Source organism: Thunnus thynnus, chromosome 6 (assembly GCF_963924715.1).
Source record: "Thunnus thynnus chromosome 6, fThuThy2.1, whole genome shotgun sequence".
Lineage (NCBI taxonomy): Eukaryota > Metazoa > Chordata > Actinopteri > Scombriformes > Scombridae > Thunnus > Thunnus thynnus.
Genome location: NC_089522.1, coordinates 16866683 through 16885568, shown reverse-complemented (window position 1 = coordinate 16885568; position 18886 = coordinate 16866683). Strand labels below are relative to the sequence as shown.

Here is an 18886-nt window from a genome sequence, read left to right as displayed (position 1 = left end):
AGACCAGGCATATAATTATCACTTAAAAGTCCCTTGTATGTTCAATGAGGAAAACGATACTAATCATGCACCCAATATCACTTGCAGTGTGACCACATTCACTGGTAATATCTAACAGTAGAAACATTATGGAGCACAATGTAGAACTAAATAACAGCGGTAACAATGCAGGAACACACATCTTAAAAAAGAGGCTAATGTCCAAGAATCTATTGGCCCAGAGCATGCTAGAAGGCTTCCCAACACACCTACGTCATCTAACAGCAGTCACATGATCAGCACTCAGCCATTCATAATAATGCTGATCATGGCTTCAACTCTCTACTCATTTTTTCCCTTTTATAACTTCATCTAGGATCAGCAAATCATTTCTCAAACTTAACTAAAAAACTAATAATCTGGATGAGTATTCACAGGATTTTTTTTAGCCTGATAACAGCATGTTTGTCTGAAATAGTCAAGCCACATTTGAAGAAGAGGGCTGTGGAGTCGAAAGTCAAAAGTTGAATTTTTTTGATGTGAACATGGGCCATCTGTATTTTGGTGCTCAAGAGGTTCTGTATACTGTACAAGTTTAGAGTCTAACTTTTCTGTACTATAATTCGTGCAGTGTATGTACTATAATGGTCACCCTGTCTGTGACGTCCTAAATATTTGACCACTCCCCTCCATTACTTGTTCCATGTAGCTCAACTGCACCGGTTAATACTGAACTATTTCAGTAGCCTATTTTCAGTCAGTTGTCTTTTTTGTGCATCTTATTGGTAGTGTTGAGATGATGCCATTTGTCCGTATTTATTATTGTTTTGTTTCGCTGTTTGTTTCTTAGTTCACTTCTGCTCATATGGAAGTACATATCAATCTTGTCTTCATGTGACACTGTGCACATCTCTTGACTGCATGTGTGCAACACTGATTCATCGTGTCTAGTGTCTATTAAGCTGGTTTAGGGTGACACCTAGTGGTCATGATTGATAGAGGAACACCTTTATCTAATTTTCTCTCTTGCGCTTTGCCTCTCAAAATTAGACATTAAAATGATTTTTTTTTAAAAACAGGTGTAAATTAAACTCAGTTAATTTCCGTTAATACATAAACATCCATGATTTCAAGACGTGAAAGGCTGCCTCCTCCACACGTCACCGGCAGCCAGCCAATGACAGACCGCATTTTCAGAGCTTATCCCGTGATGCTGGAGAATGTAAATCTGTACAGTAGCTTTCCTCCTACTAATCATCTTATTATTTTGGTGGCGCAAAATAGGCACCGACAACACATCGGATGAATATGACCAATACGTGACGATATGACAGTATACTGTAGGCTCGTGCCGTTTTCCAAACGGGAAATATTTCGCTGCTTAAGGAGTTGCAAGCATATCGTGATCACAAATGACTGACCCCCCCAGCAAAGGTAAATAACACACACAAACGGGTGTAGAGCTACAATTAAATATGTTCCTGCTGACCGGTGGTATACACAAAGCTGCGGCTGTGAGCTATGGGAGCATTTCAGCAGATTTTTAAAGGGGGATCTTGTTTCCACATGGCCTTATTTCGCTGTCACAGCAGTCTGTCATGTGTTTTTGGTAGGATGAAATGCTGCGAACTGGGTTGTCGCCTCATGTTATTAATCGTCAGGGTAATGCAGGGAAGCAGTGATAAGAGAGCACAATTCTGCCCAAACCTGCTCTCGCCATGTTAATCGTTAACATCTGCGTCAGTTTTGAGGTCTTTAACCTCATCTGTGAGGCAACAGATGGACTCAAATGCAAACATTTTTGGCTTTGACACTATATCGAGTGTGGAATCAATGTGCACAAAGAACCAGAAGTCCACATCCATATGACATCTCCAACACTGAATTCAAATGTGTTGAGTTTAAACCAGTCTCTCTTTAAGCTTAACAGAAAAAGAAGGCATAATATCATCCAGACAAATCCTGAAGCGTCTCAACAGATAGTGATTAGTGGGACAAATCACTTTGACAACATTTTTACCGGGACACGGATTTACAGTAAGTCCTATTCAAGTAAAATAATTTTGGTTTGACATGAAAAAGTCCATAGGATCAGTTACTAGTTCAGTGTTTGTGGATTGACTCCAGTAAATGCCACGTTTAGATGCTTTGATTGCCATATTACTGAGACAGTTGTCTGATTGTCTTAGATTTTAAGGCAAATTGTCCCTGTGAATGTGGCTGTCAGTGATTAGGCTCCATGGAGAAATTCTTAAAATGTGTTTTAATCTGGGTCTGAAAAGTGAAAAGTGTTTCCAATATGTTTTAAAGATAACAGAGTGTACTAATAGCTCACAACATCTTTTCATTTATGCACACATCAAAAACTCGCTGTGCAAACACCATTGGAGATTATGGCCTTACTTGACACAGTATTTGTAAAATAATATTTAGGATACTTGGAAAGTTCTAATAACACTCATCTTTAAAACTAACTACTTGTCTGTTAATGATTACATAACACAATTAAATGGGCAGCTACATAAAATCAGCTAAAAAAAAATTTCAGGTTTTGACTCTACATTAAATTAGAGCTGTAATGATTAGTCTATTAATCGAGTAGTTGAGCGACAGAAAATTAATTAAGAAAAAATGTTAAAATTCTCTTAGCATTTTTCTTCAGTCCAGAAAGACTGAAGGTAGAGAAGGAGCCATGTCTTTAGTCTTTTCTTAAAGATTGAGAAGGACTTTGCAGATCGAAAAGAGTTTGGTAACTTGTTCCACCACCGGGGAACTACAGAGGAGAAGAGTCAAGGTACCAGGCGCCTTTCATTGGCAGAGCGTAGTGAGCGGGAGGGAGAGTAGACCTGAATGAGGGAGTTCAGGTAGGCAGGAGCTGTTTTAGTTGCTGCTATCTTACACATTTTAGGTTGCATCTTGGGCTTTGGGAGACAGAGATCATCATTTTTCACCATTTTCTGACATTTTACAGACCAATCAACTATTCATTTAGAAAATAATCAACAACATTAATCGATAATGAAAATATTTGTTATTGGCCTGTATTAAATCAATCCTGGTGTCTTGTGGTTCCATGTAGACATGCTGTAACTGGGACATCACAGTGCTAGAGGCTCCAGTGTCACCATGAAGGGCCCCAGCTCCAGATGGGCCTTCTCCCTGGGCTTCTTGGTGGGGGCCTGCAGCATCTATTTCTTCCTGCGCCAGGTGTGGTATGAGAGGAGCTACCCGGTGCTGTCAGAGGCTCAGGAGAAAGCCACAGTGGTGGGAGAGAGGCCAACCAGCTGGAGGAAGGAAGGTGCTGCTCTCATCAACCTGCTCCACCCTCACCATGCAGGTGCGTTACACTCATACACACCGGTCTTCTAGAGATAAAATAATTTAACATGTATGGGGTGATGAATAGGATTTTTTTTCTTCAGTATTTAGACATAACCTTACATCTTTTGACATATCCTTACATATCTTTAATACAGATAACAGTGTTTATTTCTTGTTTGGTTGAACTCATTGGATTTGTTATCAAAGTTCTGACTGACTGGTGGGTTTCAGACATTTAACCTCTGTTCACACTTTGAGAGTCACATGTGGGTTTTTAGTCCACCTGGCTGTCATTTTTGAGTGTTAGTCACAAGTGTCAAGGTGTGAATGGGTATTACACCACCTCTTCTTTTCTCTGTCCAGTATGTGTATATTGCTGTTCTCAAAGGAGTGTCCCTTGTGTTTCAGATGTAGGTAGACTGCTTAGTCTTGACCTGAGGAGTTGGCCCTCCTTGTGTTGGGACATGCATGTTTTGTCTCCCTGATATATATGTGTGTGCATTGCTCACTGCATTGGACTGCATGTACTACATTGCTTATGTTTGGATGTGTGGTTGTTAGAGTGGACAGGCTTCTGTCTCAGTGTGTTGTTGTGGTTGAAAAACACAAGGATGCAGTGCTTGTTGAAGATTCACCTGAGATACTCCAGCAATGTATAGGATGACAGTGTTGCTGCGTCTGTTCTTCTTTACTTCACCACCTGTTGTTGTGATGTTCTTACCGGATCTTGTTGCTGTTGCAAACGGCTAGTCTAGGTAGCCACAAGCTTTTAAGACTTTCCAGAAGTGTTTGAGCTTCTTCACTTTTGTACTTGGGGACACATAAAAAGGAAATATTGTTTGTCTCTCGGGGTTTCCTTTATACTTCATTGTGAAGGCTTCTGTCGACTTTCATGTGTACTGCACAGTCCAAGAAGGCCAAAGGCAATGCTTGTCCAAAAGTTAGATCTCACCCTGGTCCATTATCAACTTGATGTTCTATTCCAATTTACACAATGTTACACTATAAGACACACTATGACACAGTCAAAAACTTGTTTTGATCCAAGATTTGGCAAACTTCTCTACATTTTACTAGCACCGCGTTGTTCCTAAACTTCTTTACACATATACACTAGACAACGTAACAACACTCTCCTTAATATAAAAATATAAACAAATATTTATTATCATAAATAATAATAATGTATACACCTGTATTCTAACAATAGTTCACCTATTACACAACACTATTCAATATGAATAATAACAGTTGTATGTACAGTAATACCTGAACATATATAACATATAATAACAACAATTTACCAAATATAAATATGTCCTTAAGTGGATTTTACAGTACTGTTTTCTGTGTCTCTCTAGATGAAGACAGCCGGGTGGCAGATACGTTGTACCAGAATGTCCGCGTTCTCTGCTGGGTGATGACAGGGCCGTATAACCTGCAGAGCAGGGCCCGCCATGTCAGGGCCACCTGGAGTCGGCACTGCAATGTGGTGGTATTCATGAGCTCTGTGGAGGACCCAGACTTCCCCACTGTGGGCCTGGGCACTAAGGAGGGACGTGACCAGCTCTACTGGAAGACCATTCGAGCCTTCCATTATGTCTATGAGCACCACGCGAATGAAGCAGACTGGTTCTTAAAAGCAGACGATGATACCTATGTGGTGGTGGACAACCTTCGCTGGATTCTGTCCAACCACACCCCTGATGAACCCATCTACTTTGGCAAACGCTTCAAGCCTTATACCAAGCAAGGTTACATGAGTGGAGGGGCAGGCTATGTGCTTAGCAAAGAAGCCCTCAAGAGATTTGTGGAAGGTTTTCGGACCAAGGTTTGCACACACACCACCCCTGTAGAAGATCTAGCACTGGGGCAGTGTTTGGAGAAGATGGGCGTCCTGGCTGGGGACTCCAGAGATACTTTGCATCGAGAAACTTTTCACCCGTTTGTGCCAGAGCACCATCTAACTGGCAAGTTCTCCAAGAGCTTCTGGTACTGGAGCTACTGTTACTACCCAATTGTTGAGGCAAGTCCCCTCTGTTTTATTTATGAGCTAGTCACATCGTTCAGTGCTGTGAAATGGTACTATGGGTTGGTAAACACTTCAGAATCAAAGAAATCAACATCAATCTTAACTGTGCTCAAGGCACCATTACTAAAAGCACAAGGTGGTTAATGAACAGTCCCTTGGCAAGAAAGACATCCTGTGAGTGGATTAGCCTCATTGGAAAGGGGCAAGTCAGGTTAGTAGAAAATCCTTTAATATCATTAGCGTACAACTGCACTTAAAGTGAGACAATTATTCTTCATTTTAAAATATATAGTAGGAACCTACTTTGTAACCGAACTGAAAGTGAGTAGTGCGCAATATACTGTGTGTTTTCTTTTGATGAATTCAACAAAATGTAGGTTTTGGTATAAATGATTCATCAGAGGGATAATAACAAAATATATGAATTTGTGATTATCTGCACATTCGAATTCCGCACTTGACCCCTGCATAGAACTAGAGGATTTAAATAGAGATGAGTTCATTTTAAAGTAGATGTCTGCAGCATAGACAATGTCCTGTCAACAAAAGGAAAATTGCTCAATTTGTTGCTGATGATGCAACTAATTTATCTTGCTTTGCAATTAAAATGAGACAGATCCATTACTGATCCTGTCAGAGAGTGACTGCCAGCTTATGTAGCCACTTTGTCCCCTGTCTTTGAAATGGAAACACGAAAACAAATCTACGTTTAATATTAAAGTAATTATGTTTTTATCAGACTGTACAAATGGAAATTTGTGATTTCAGAACTGTCATCATATGACAGCTTGAAGAGTTAAAGAATAAGGATGGTGATATATATTCTTCTCATTGTGAACAAAAACAAAAAGACCAGAAACAACATTATTCATACTAACAAGAACAAGCCTTGAGTAGCATCCTTCATCACGATGAACACGGGCACTGTAGTTTATTTTGAGTCAATCTCACATACTACATCCTGCTGCTGAAAATACTAACTAGCTTACCAAATGTGTATTAATCCACTGCTGAAAATAGTCCCCAACAAGTCCACTATTTACTCCTGTTTGAGTAATGTTTGCTAAAACTTCAGTGACAGCTGTTTGAAAAAATAAAATTATATATTTGTGAGTTGTACTGTACATGTTAGAAAATGTGAGATGTGCTACATGTAGCATTTTTCATACAAAAACAGATCAATTTCTATTATTTTCCAGTAAATTGGTACTAGTAACCTTGACAATTTCAGCTGTTGTTGGGCTCCTCATGCCACTGGAATAGTTAGTGTTTGTCCTTCATAAAATGGAGAAAGTATTTCCATTGCATTCGTTTCTTTCTCTTTCTTTAATAGATGAAGTTGTTGAAATTGGATTTTTCATAGACTTTTCAGTTGCTACTCTTACAACAAAAGGTTTTTTTGTGTATACAGTACCAGTCAAAAATTTGGACACACTTTCTCATTCAAGGGAATGGGATGGTGTATGTCTAAGAATTATAACGCTAAAATGCTACCAACTGTCAAGTGTTATAACATTGTTGCACTATGTGTGTGTCTGCATGTTTGGTCTGTGTGTTATTCTTCCTCAGGGTCCACAGTGCTGCTCTGACCTGGCAGTATCGTTCCATTATGTGGAAGCAGAACTGATGTACACACTGGAGTATTACACCTATCACCTGAGAGCGCACGGTTACAGGCCACGCTACCGGCCCTCCGTACGCCTCGGTGTGAGCCCCGGCTCACTCTCACATACAGCCGTGATGGTTGGACTCAAAGGAGTTCAAGGAGTGACAGACGGAAGAAGTCATGTAACTGCAGCCTTCTCTGTTAGTATAAACCAAACCAAAGCAGAGACAGAGAAAGAGGAAAAAGATCATTTGAACTCACGCCTCACTGAGAACAGGACTGCAGCCACACAACACTGACTCTGTGATTCTGCTGTGGCTGAATGTTTTAACTGAGACGTGTCTGATTGAATCTACATCAAGAACAGTTAGGGCCATTTTCACTCAATTAATTGGTGATAGGAGCTGTAGTATGATGTATATGCCAGAGAATTGCTTCGCCCAATGCTGTATGGATAACTAGTGTTTTTCTCTGACAGGGCTTCCTTGATCCAATCACAGTATATTCCAGTCAGTATGACACTGTAATTGCAAGCAGTGAGTGGTTAAAATTGGAATATGATTCAGTGGCAGCTCCGGGTGGCTTTGCTATATTTGAACAAGATAAACACTTGGTTTAGTTTCATTACATTTTGACATCATCCGTATGTGCATTTATAGATTTATGATGTCACGCAGTCCCAGAAGTGAGCTTGGAGTGATGCAAGAAGAGTTTACGATCTGAGCCAATAATACAGGAACAGTTGTATTCAAAGGTTTTTATCACACTGTATTCATAATCTTTCCTTGAAATATAGAGCAGCAACAAACAGACGTGTCTGTAACAACTTCTCAGTGTTTTGCCTCTTTTTTTGTGGCCACAGTTTTATTATTTAATGTTTTTCTGGGCTTTTCTGAAACAACATGCAAAGATGTCTGTACAAATGTTTAAGCGTTTGTTTCTCTTTCTACATTTTGTCTTAACATTTTAATTTAATTTTTAAATCCTCTCGCAGTGCAGTATTTATTGCAGACTAAATCCTCAGCCAGCAGCGATGCAGTGTTTGTTTCAGCAAGAAACTGTTTTGTGAAAAATGTATTTTCTTTTTATCTTTTGACTGATATGAGATGCTCTGATGTAGAGGCGCATACTTGAAACCCCTTGTGTGCTTCTGTTTGAGAACACTGTAGCTTCGGGTGAACACAGTATTATAGTAAACTCAAATTAATCCCTCTTGTGAAGTAATTTTATACAACCCAACAGTAAACATTGTAGCAGGTGTGATTGAACATTACTGTCTGCACTAGAGCTGAGCTCTAAGAATCACTCATAAACAGCTGCAGAAAAATGCACCAACATTTTAAATGAATAAATTATGTATAAAAAAATTATGTTTATTTTGAACTTTGAAGAAAAAGAATAGCATGATAAAGAAATAGAATGCATCAACTGTCACCTCTAATTATGTTTCTCTTCAGATAAAACAAATACAATCTGTGTAGTTTATGGTCACTTTCATTAGCCAGCTGGCAGGTTTACAGTGTGAATCGAATCTGTTCAGTTGTTTCCATCAGGCATGTAGTTCATTGTTTGTGTTCTCTGTGATCTTTTTTCATTGTAGCCAGATGAACATAGCTTCAGTATGAATGTCTACAGCCCCTGAAGAAACCTGCAACAAAACACATACACCACACATGTTTATAATCAGTATAATTCCTACACTTGTGTATTTTAAATATATATAATCAATGGTTTACTACACAGTAAAAATAAGGAGAACTTAGATTTACTTTTTAGAAATTGCATGTTGGTTTGCATACAAAGGGAATCTTAAAAAAATACAGAAATCTCTTCTGTTCAATATGGTTTTATCTTTTATTAGCCAGGTTGAGTGTTAACTTTGTATTCCAAGCAGAGGAGAATTAGTGATGTTCCATCGGCTCAGTGAAAGAGAAAAGGCACTCACCTCAGCCTGCACTTGTTGAGAAAAATGCCTCTCCTCTCTGGGTACTCTCTCCTCCAGGGACCATTATCTGTGAGAGCAGATATTACAAGAGAGTTCCATAAAGATATATTGCCCATATGATGAACACTTGAAATCTGAATCTGAATTCCCACAAAGGCCAGCAGGGCTGTTGTGAGTTAAAACATGCATGAATTATCACACTCACCAGGCTCTGAGTTTCTCCTTCCCATGAGACCAACAAAAATATCTTGCATTTCCCCTATAATGAGAAGAAACAGAACCATTTACTGCTGTGTTTTACAGTGATTTCAAAGATTTTTTAAAAAAAAGTCAAGCACTTCATCAGATCATTTTTAAATCATGAATGTCTTACTTTTTTGTGGTGCTTGTACAGCGTTTGTATCTGATAGAAATAAAATAGAGAAGGAAAAACAGTTTTATGAAACAATCCTGATCAAATGATGATAATTACCTGATCTGAGAAAGGGCCAGATTTTAATACACAAAGTCTAATGCCATTTCTCCTTGTTTTTTTCAGTTTTTAACATTACTATATTAGTCCTTTTATTATTATTGTTATAAACTTGTATGAATTTAATCAGTGGGCTCTATCAGTCGTGAAGACTCACCAGCATTTCTTCTGCCCATCAGACCCACAAAGCTGTCATAATCCAAATCGTTGTACCTCTTCAGAATGTTCCGCTTGGGGTTATCCACACCTAGGGTCTGCTGCAATTATGAGAGAAAAGGGGAAAAAGGAATCAGTGTTTGTCAAAATGTCTGATCTTAAAATCAGCTTGGCCATGACGCTCCAGGAAACCTACATCTGAAGTTGATCTGCGCGATCCGGGCTCTTCGCATCTGGACTGGCTGTATTGAAGTTTCATGATGAGGAACAGAGTCACCAGCAGCAAACCTCTCCCCATTTTCTCAGCACCACCTGTGCGAGAATAATTATATTTATTCCGTCATGCAAGGTTATTATCTCAGTGGCAAATTCATTGCTGGATATAGGCTTTAAAAAAAGTATCAAGGAATCAAAGATACCTTTTGCGCATAATAAGCTGCGCAAGTGTTGCGTAAAAGCGCGCGATATAAGGTTTACAAGATAGAGTTTAGGAAACTTATTTTCATTGTAATCAATAAATTGGGTTTTGTTTGTATATATATCCAGAAAAGAAAAAAAAAAAAAACATGAAAACATGACATCAATCATTTCACGCCGTCTTCTTGTGTGTTCCCTCTCCAAAAAGTCATGGTAAGCCTCAAATCCACTTCTTCATAAATGAAGAAGACAACTGTTGAAAATAGAATAAATATCTAAGCCTTCAAGCATTTAAAGGTGTGTTATTTTCTTTACCTGTTTTCTGTCGAGCAGATAATGAAAGAATCAGCTGCGTGCGCTGGAACAGATATATCATGCAGTGAGATCCGGTCAGGAAAAATGAGGCGTCCACGCTTTGGGGGTAATAAATAATAGCTGGATACCTGCGTAACGCCAATCAGCAACTGGAGCGTAGGTGGAGTATCAGGTCTTATATCACGTTGTGCTGAAAGCTACGTAGCCTACTCATTGATGGTCATGATGCTGAGAGTTTTTGTCCCCACCCCCCCACCCCTAACACGCACGCACACACACACACACACCTCCAAAATAACGTCACGAGGACATAGGTTTGTGGACATCTGGGACTTTTAGGCTCCACCAACACAGTTGGCTTTGACTAAGAAGGGAAGAAGTAACTAATCTTGTAGCTGATCATATTGCAATCGTGGTCACATGCTCCTCTAGGTGTCTTTCCACTCCATTGACCAGTTGACATGGTCACTGTACAGATACTAATCTTTTTAGGAAGTCATTATGAAGATAGCAGCTGCCTCTTCATGTCACAGAAGAAGATGGTGATGTATGTGACTAGATGGGCTGCAGCTGTGTGTTTGTAACTGACTGCCCAATACCCACTCATACACAAAATGTAAATTAAAACCAAAACGTTTGTTCGCCTATGAGCAGGTCAATGGGATAAAAATCTTATTTCCCACCATACTAAATTATTTTAAATAGAAATTAAAATATATTTTTGACACAGTGACAAACTTATTGTGTGTAGTGTTTTTATTACATACAAAATGAAAAAATGAAGAAGTAAATGTTGATATTCTCAGTTCAGCCAGTGCACGCACAGACAAGCAGAGTTCACATGACTAAAATCAAGACACGTGTTGTTTGGACAGACACATTTTCACACCAATATTGTCACAATGAGTAACACATGATTCTGAGGGTCACTTGCGAATGTTTTCATGACTGCTAAATCCTCTCTTAAACAGCTCTGACAGGTGCTGAGATGAAATGTCTTGTAACTTGTACAAGCAGAGAGTGTGACTTTTTTTTTTTTTTTTTACCTGCAAGCAGCACATGATTGAGTTGATCTGGCATCGTAGTATAGATATAATTTACTATCAATCAATCATAGGCTGGTGAATAACATTAAATATTTATGTGAATCCTGAAAAGATATTTATGTATATCATGGAAAAAGTATTTTCTCTACATCAGCAGCAGTTAAAAACAACTCAAATTTAGTGCTCATACCAAACCTATAATTTTTCTTGCAATTACACAAGCAATTACACTTTGGTGTTTGTGCATCCATTCAGAATGCAAACAAGCATGAATATTTCAGTAAATCAAAGTTTGAGATCATAGCTGTAAACCAAGTAGGAGGATTTACTGCAGATATCAATGGCCGTGGCCTCTGGAGACTGAGACCTGATAGAGGAGGGTATGACACCAACAACAAAGCATCAGGCAAAAATCCAAAATGTGCATTTCACAAAAGGTTAACACTGCTATGTTTTAGTAATGACTTCCCATTTCCATATTTGTCCTGTTCCTGTATGTAGTAGCGTCAGAGTGAGATGAGGGGATTGCGGCAGTGCAGGGGTTGGGGATGGGAGATCTAACAGAAGTGGGGAAGTCATTAATTGCATTTTTACATTATTGATGAGTGTTTTTATCCCCCTTGGTAATCAAAGCGACCCTGTTTTTGGATTAAAAGAGAGCACAGGGAAAGACTGCTAGGGGCTATTTATCCGCAACATGCCATGGCAGGGGAAGCCTCTCATCCAGCAGAAAGGTGAGTGGATATTGGGTTGGATGTGCTGCAGGGCAAGATGGATGTCCTGCTATACATCACAGGTAGTCACATACCCTGTGGACTGAATAATTAGACATGGACCCTCTGCTGTATTGCATTTGGATGTCAGTCTACTCTTGTACCTGCACTCATGATGAAAACTGTCACATCCTTTCTATGTAGGAGCTCCCCTCAGAGCTGCAGACAGTTGTGAAGATGATTGGACAATATCTCGGCCTGACAGGTCAGCAGGATGTTCACGCTTGGCTCAGTAACAGCAGGTGAGCCAAGTTGGCTATAGGTGGACCAGTATGAGAGAAGACAAGACATAGCTCAGCTTCATACTGAGCTCAATTAATATAAATGCGTATGAAAGTGTGTGTCCTTCCTTACGCATGTGGCATGTTGAGGTCTACTACTTAATCAGCGTGATGATCAGGCAGCTGGCCACTTTAAAACACTTAAAACTTCCTTTGCAAGGGTTAAATGTTATAAAATGGGAATTATGGTCGTCTTGCTTCATCATTCTCAATGTTCCTTAAATATTTAGCTGCATTTGTGTAAAGAGCAGGTTGTCTGAATGTCAGCATCTTTAAATCTCCCTACCTAGTTAAACACTTTCATTTAATAATTTTGCTTTTCCTGTACCAAATTATTGAATTAATTGGCTGAATAGATTGAGATAACCTTGCTGTGGAACACATAGAGTAAAGAACAAAACAGAGAGGGAAAATATTAAAAAAAGGACTCACATTGAGACAGAAAAAATATATATATGTGTGTATGTGACTTTGTGGGCACATCATGTTGTTGTTTGAAGGCCACACAGAGTTAACCACATAACCCTGAAAAGACATGGCAGTTCCTTTTTGTTTGGAGGCCCATGTAAGGACATGAAAATATACCTTCCCTCCTCTGTGTATTTTTGCATCTGGTGGAGGAGAGCAGCAGTTAGGGCCTGAAGTACAGTCATGCTGTTATTCCTCTCCTGTCTCTCTAATGGAGCTGCCAATCATCCATTTGTGCAGGCTTTCATGGCCTGGGAGGGAGAAGATAAAGTAAGTTCCACCCTGGAGTTGAGAGGGGACAGTGACGCCATAGCCCTTATATGGGAGAGATGTTATGAAAGAAAGGAGGCAGAAAAGGAGAGTGTGTGAGGGTGAGAGAACATGGTGAGATTGCAAAGCATGTGTGTAGAAATTGCAGGGTGTAGCTTTAGCTATATTTGTGTATAGGATGCACAGCTTGGAATCTCTGGCCAATAAGTCCAAAGGGGATTCTGCATGTGTGAACACAGTAACAGCAAAACAGTTGTTCACACACTCAGTGGCCATCCCTGCTGTTTGCTGTTGCTTGTGGCGACATGAGGTCTAAAATAAGTAGATCTAGATGATTCCAGGCCCCTCCATAGATCACAAGACATACCTGTCAATAATTGAGTTAATGGGCTCTTATCTAATGGGGGGAATTTAACTCAGACCCCTTTATACTTTTCTTCAGGGCATGCAAAATGACTTTGATGGATGCAGTTTTTTTATTACACCCACTCCTCCCTGATCTCTCACTCGTGAGGTCCTGAATGTCACTTCTATCTAAATGTTAATTTGAAGGCTGTTTCTTTAATACTGGCATGGATGCTGATATGCTTTGAAAGTCTATTTGCATTAGGCTGTGATTGGTATGTGAAACTGTGAGCTGTGGTGTTGCTAAACCAAAACACATTCTTGTTTTTCAATGTTTTCCAAAGAGCTCCAAAGTGTTTTTCTGCTCTCCCCTTGTCAAAAGGTTTTTTGTCCTCTTTAATCTTCTCTCAATGACAGAAGTTGGCACTGAGGCCTGTGGTAGAAAATGAGACACTGATGCTGTTTAGGCTATTGAAGCTCTCTTATTTTAACACTGGGGGACTGTTTTGGTCAATAACAGTATTGCTTATTTCCTACTCATCACGCAGTAAGAATACTCTATGCTAGTGATAAGAAGATACATTAGCATCCTGCTCATCACAGTGGCAATCAGTGTCTATTACACTTTGTCCTGTCTACATCCTTTTATTTGCACTGCAGTTGATAAAGTGGCTGCAATCAGACGCTTGAGTTGTGTTCTCAACCCTAGAAATGTGTTTTCTGTCCTGAAGAGTTGCAGCATTACGAACCAGACAAACTTGCAGCATTGTGAGGTTTTTTGTTTTTGAGGTTTTTAATTAGAAGATTTGTTATTAAACAGGGTCATATCAGAACATCTTTTATATGCAGTGCACTGTTGAATGCCTCAATCCTTCTGCTATGGTGAGATATGGTCATTCATTCTTCATGCTAGAATCATTTCCTCTGCCATTTGGTCATTACTCTGCTGCCAATTTTCCAAACCTTTTGGCTACTACTGTTACCACTTACAGCTTTGTTTTCACATTCAGTTTGAATATTGTCCGTTGGCATTTGACCCATTGTACACCTGCAAACACTGAGGCAGGGGTCTGCTGTGGTTTTCTAATCTTTGAAACCATGTACATATTGATTGTCAAGAAAGGCACCACGAGTTAACAAAAGCAGATGCATTATCTTGACGCCGTCTATGACATTAGTTTAAATGGATTGTGGTGTCAGGGCCTTTACACTGGTGGCAGTGGAGTGAAGAAAAACCAAGAGTGAAGCAGCATTCACTGTAATAACAGGTAAGATAGTTGATAATTGGCTGACACAAAGGCCCTCAAACATTTTGTGAACTGAGAGGCAGATATCTGGTGTAATGAAGAAATTTGAATAATTTTAATTTTTCCTGCTTGAACTTACACTAAAAACTTTATCATGTCTGAACATAGTACTGTAAAACAATGCTTTAAATTAAATTCTCCTACATGGTTGCATTACACAGCAAAGAACAAACAATTTCATCATATCTACGAAATTAAGAAAGTGGACAAATAAGATGTGGACAGCGGCAACAAATTTCTCAATGGAACTGAACAAAACAATTTGAATCAGCAAAGTGATTCATAATGTCTGGAGGGGATCTTTAAGTAAAGTGGACTGCGTTCCTGGAGGGGAAGCACAGTTCAGCGGTGTACATGCGCAGTAGTGCCACACAGGAGAAATCTTCAGAAGCTGAAGTGTGGACTGGACCCCTGTGGGATCAGGAGTTTTGTTCAATCTCTGAGTAAGTTATTCAGATTGAATATATATTTTAATTTGTCAGCTCCAAATTCATTATTTACAACTGCATAATTATGTAAAGGGGAGGGGGACGGAAATTGGCTTTTAAGGGTTCTTTAGATCGGGTAGAAAGCAACACTGGGCAACCAAGGAGCTGACACTAAAAGGTGAGTAAAGGAATCATTTATTACAAAACTTTAAACATAAATATACAATATTTTAAAAACCACTGAAACTCAGGTAATATTGCAATAAAACAACAAGAAGTAAAAGGCAACTACAAAATGTCCAAGGGTCCTAAAATGTCCCTTAAATAAACAAGGTTAAAAGCTAATATCCCGCAGATACACCAGGGGCACATTCAATCTGAAAACAGTGGGTACTGTTTTGCTATGGTTTCCAGGTTGAACGAAATGTTTCGTCGAAAGGAGTGAAATGGTGTGCAACAGACTTTGAGGTATGTTTCTCTCATTTGGTGGATGTGTCAGAGGTGTTACCCAATCAGCAGTGATGTGTATATATGCCATATTAAAAAAGGCAGTGTGAGGGTTGGCAACATTGGACTGTGACTGGATGGAGATGGCAGACGGAAGTGATGCACCAGGAGGCAAGTTATGGAAGTAGGTGGCGGGAATTATGAAGAATGGGATATAATTAGGAAAAATAGACACAAAAAGAAGGAAAAGAATAAATCAGATTATAGCGATTGCGATGGGAGAGCAGCTGTAGTAAAAAGGAGGAGAGAAGATCACAAAGTAATTTTTAAACTTGAATCCAAGACAGCTACCTAAATCTATAAGTAAGAAGATCGGGGAGGTAAGGAGTGCTAAAATATTGAGAAATGGATCACTGATCACTGAGCAATCAGAATGAATATGTTCTCTGCCTAGTGACAGGTCTGGGGAGTTGTCACGGGGATTCTGATAAATGTATCAGCAGATGATGTGAAAGGAAATGTAACAAATGCAAATGTAAGTAAGGTAACAATTCTGAAGGCAAACAGAAATGGGATTAAATGTGATAGTCTCTTGGTACCTTTAATGAAGAAAGACTTCTGGAAAAGATCTTCATTGTATGTGTTATGATGTATGATGTTCCCTCACCACTCAGACGTTTCACATGTCAGTGATTTGGTCATGTGGAGGCGGTGTGCAAAGGAAAGCAAAGGTGTGGTAGATGTGGTGGAGACTGTGAGTATGGCAAGTGTGCAGAGGGGGCAAAGCTGAAATGTTGTTATTGTGGAGAGTGACATAGTTCAGCTTACCGTGGGTGCAAGGTAAGTAAGAGAGCGGCAGAGGTGCATTGAGTCAAGGTTGCCCAGGGAATCAGCTATGCAGAGGCAGTAAAGAAGGTTTCAGGAGATACGCAGGTGCCCAGACAAAATGACACTAGGAACAAAGATAGAGGAAGATGTGAAGGGTGCGATAAATTGAGGGAGGAAACTGTAAGAGTAAGAGTAAGTAAGAATGATTTTGTACCCTTTATGGCAAAGATAGTCAACTGTTCAGCACAGAAGAAAAGCTGAAATTAAAGAAACAAAATAATTGTCAAATCAGCTGAGAAGTATCTTGACATGAAAATGCTGCACTGAGAAACAGTTAAAGACATTTGATACAATATTTGCATCTAGTGTATTAGCAGGTGTTAGCACTAGGGATGTGCCTGAACCCAAATATGTTATTCAGCAAAGCACAAATTTGGGTTTTTTACAACCATTTATTTCATAACAATATTTAAAAAATTATTTGTTTTTGTGAAGAAAAAAAAATCCACCTGGTACATGATGCACATTTCCTTATTTGGACATCACTCCAGGAGTTTGGGATGTTCCCCTGAGATAAAGTTGAGCTACTGACACAAGCGAAGTGCTTTCAAGGGACTCTCCATAATCTGTTGTTCCCCTTTTCCTTTCCACAAAGTTAGGGTGTAAAAAACAGGCAATAAATTAAAAGTGCAAAGCAAGAATTGCCATTGAAGCTCTTCTCTACACGTTACACGCTGTGCTGTCTCTGTGTTATGGGTGTATAAATAAGTAGAGGTCTGGCTGCACATTTGTGATGCACTTGGTTTGAGCTCATGGACATTTTGAAATGCTTTTTTGGGCTGCTTTCCAAGAGATCAGCGCAAATAGGTGTATGAAACTTCAAGAGGAGAATCAGATAGATGTAAACATATTCAACGGTGAACTAGTTAATGAAACAATTCAGTCTGCTGAGGAAACAATAACAGTACAGCAGCTGGATGTACCAAGAATGTACCCTGGTGGAATAGCAACTGTAACAAAGCCATAAAAGTCAGAAATGGAACGGTCACAGAAAGATGAACATATTTCCTAGAAAGTAAAGCTCTTTTGTCTCCCTATCAAAGTGGGTTCTGTAGGGGTCAGAATACAATGGATTCTGTGTTGTGCTTTGAATCAGACATCAGGAGAGCACAGACCGACAATAAAGTAGTGATGGCTGTCTCCTTTGATGTGGAAAAGGCATATGACATGCTCTGGGAAGAAGTGCTACTTCTCAAGTAGAAGTCAATGGGAATCAGCAGTAGAGAAAATATATAATTGGATTAGAGACTTTTTATTTGACAGGAAAATACAACACTAGGTGCAGCATACTCCAGTGTATACAGTGGAGAATGGAACTCTGCAATGTAGTGTATATAGTCTGTTGTTATTGAACATAATGATTAATGACATCTTCTCTCAGTTTGAACAAAGCGTAGGAAAATCTTTGTGCGCAGATAATGGGGCTCTGTGGATAAGAGGCCACAATCTATCTTATGTCAATAAGAAAATGCAAGCTGCAATAGTTGAAATGGAAAAATGGGCAAGTAAATGGGGATTTAAAATATGTGTAGCAAAAACACAAGTAATTTGTTGCTCAAGATTGCATAAAATTGCACCCATCTCCTTAAAATTGTATCAACAACCTCTTGAGCAAGTAAAAGCTAATAGATTTCTTGGGCTTTGGTTTGACGAAAAGCTCACATGAAATGTTCATTTGGATAAAGTTAAGAACAAATGTAAACAGGTCATCAATATAGGAGCAAGTGGAGTATCTCTACAAAATATATACTGGGCACTCATGGGATCTGTCTTTGACTATGGGTGTGTAGCTTACATGTCAGCAGCAGAATCAAACCTCAAGAAGTTAGCTCAGGCCCTGAGAATCTGTAGTGGATCATTCAAAACATCTCTAGTATCAGTGATGCAGGTGGAAATGGAAGGAATGCCTTTAAAGATCAGAAGAGTGAAGTTAATGCTGGCATATGGGGTTAATCTCCAGTGCAAGACAATGTGATACACATCCTGCCAAGGGTGTTTTAACAGACTGCTGGGAACACAGTGAGACAAATTTCATAAATTTGGGTGGATTGGTGATGTAAAGGCAGAAAACATAGAGGAGAAGGAAATAAATAACACCATTATTGCATCTGACAGGCTTTCAGCACTAACAAGCATAAGATCTAGCAGATCACCATTTAGAACAGATATTATCAATGAAATATTCCTTATAATGTACAGGATGGAAATAAAGGGTATATCTACACGCTTCCTTTGGGTTCCTGCTCATGCTGGTGTGGAGGGAAATGAACAGGTGGATATTCTGGCCAAACAAATACTCAGAATTAAGCATGTAGACAGGGAGGCAGGAGTATTGGGATGATAATGAAACTGGATCTATATAACATACAAAGACATTTTGGTGCTGGGAG

The 18886-nt window shown here is 39.3% G+C and overlaps 2 protein-coding genes across 5 annotated transcripts; one reads left to right on the top strand and one right to left on the bottom strand.

Moving 5' to 3' along the window:
* Positions 1 to 1081: 1081 nt before the first annotated feature.
* Positions 1082 to 8308, top strand: c1galt1la (core 1 synthase, glycoprotein-N-acetylgalactosamine 3-beta-galactosyltransferase 1, like a). Of its 3 annotated transcripts, none has more exons than XM_067592195.1 (4): positions 1082 to 1413; positions 3059 to 3316; positions 4662 to 5326; positions 6902 to 8308. In XM_067592195.1, the coding sequence occupies exons 2-4, from the start codon at positions 3106 to 3108 to the stop codon at positions 7235 to 7237; spliced, it is 1212 nt and encodes a 403-aa protein (XP_067448296.1). In that variant the 5' UTR covers positions 1082 to 1413; positions 3059 to 3105; the 3' UTR covers positions 7238 to 8308. The 3 variants fall into 3 exon arrangements, with proteins under 3 accessions (XP_067448296.1, XP_067448297.1, XP_067448298.1); XM_067592196.1 differs by lacking the exon at positions 1082 to 1413 and adding an exon at positions 1440 to 2016; XM_067592197.1 differs by lacking the exon at positions 1082 to 1413 and adding an exon at positions 2399 to 2843.
* A 38-nt stretch (positions 8309 to 8346) lies between these two features.
* Positions 8347 to 10456, bottom strand: tac3a (tachykinin precursor 3a). Of its 2 annotated transcripts, none has more exons than XM_067592199.1 (7): positions 10244 to 10456; positions 9708 to 9823; positions 9513 to 9609; positions 9257 to 9286; positions 9089 to 9142; positions 8884 to 8950; positions 8347 to 8586 (listed from the first exon to the last, which is right to left on the bottom strand). In XM_067592199.1, the coding sequence occupies exons 1-7, from the start codon at positions 10302 to 10304 to the stop codon at positions 8568 to 8570; spliced, it is 444 nt and encodes a 147-aa protein (XP_067448300.1). In that variant the 5' UTR covers positions 10305 to 10456; the 3' UTR covers positions 8347 to 8567. The 2 variants fall into 2 exon arrangements, with proteins under 2 accessions (XP_067448300.1, XP_067448299.1); XM_067592198.1 differs by having other exon boundaries at positions 8353 to 8586; positions 9513 to 9612; positions 10244 to 10452.
* Positions 10457 to 18886: the final 8430 nt, after the last annotated feature.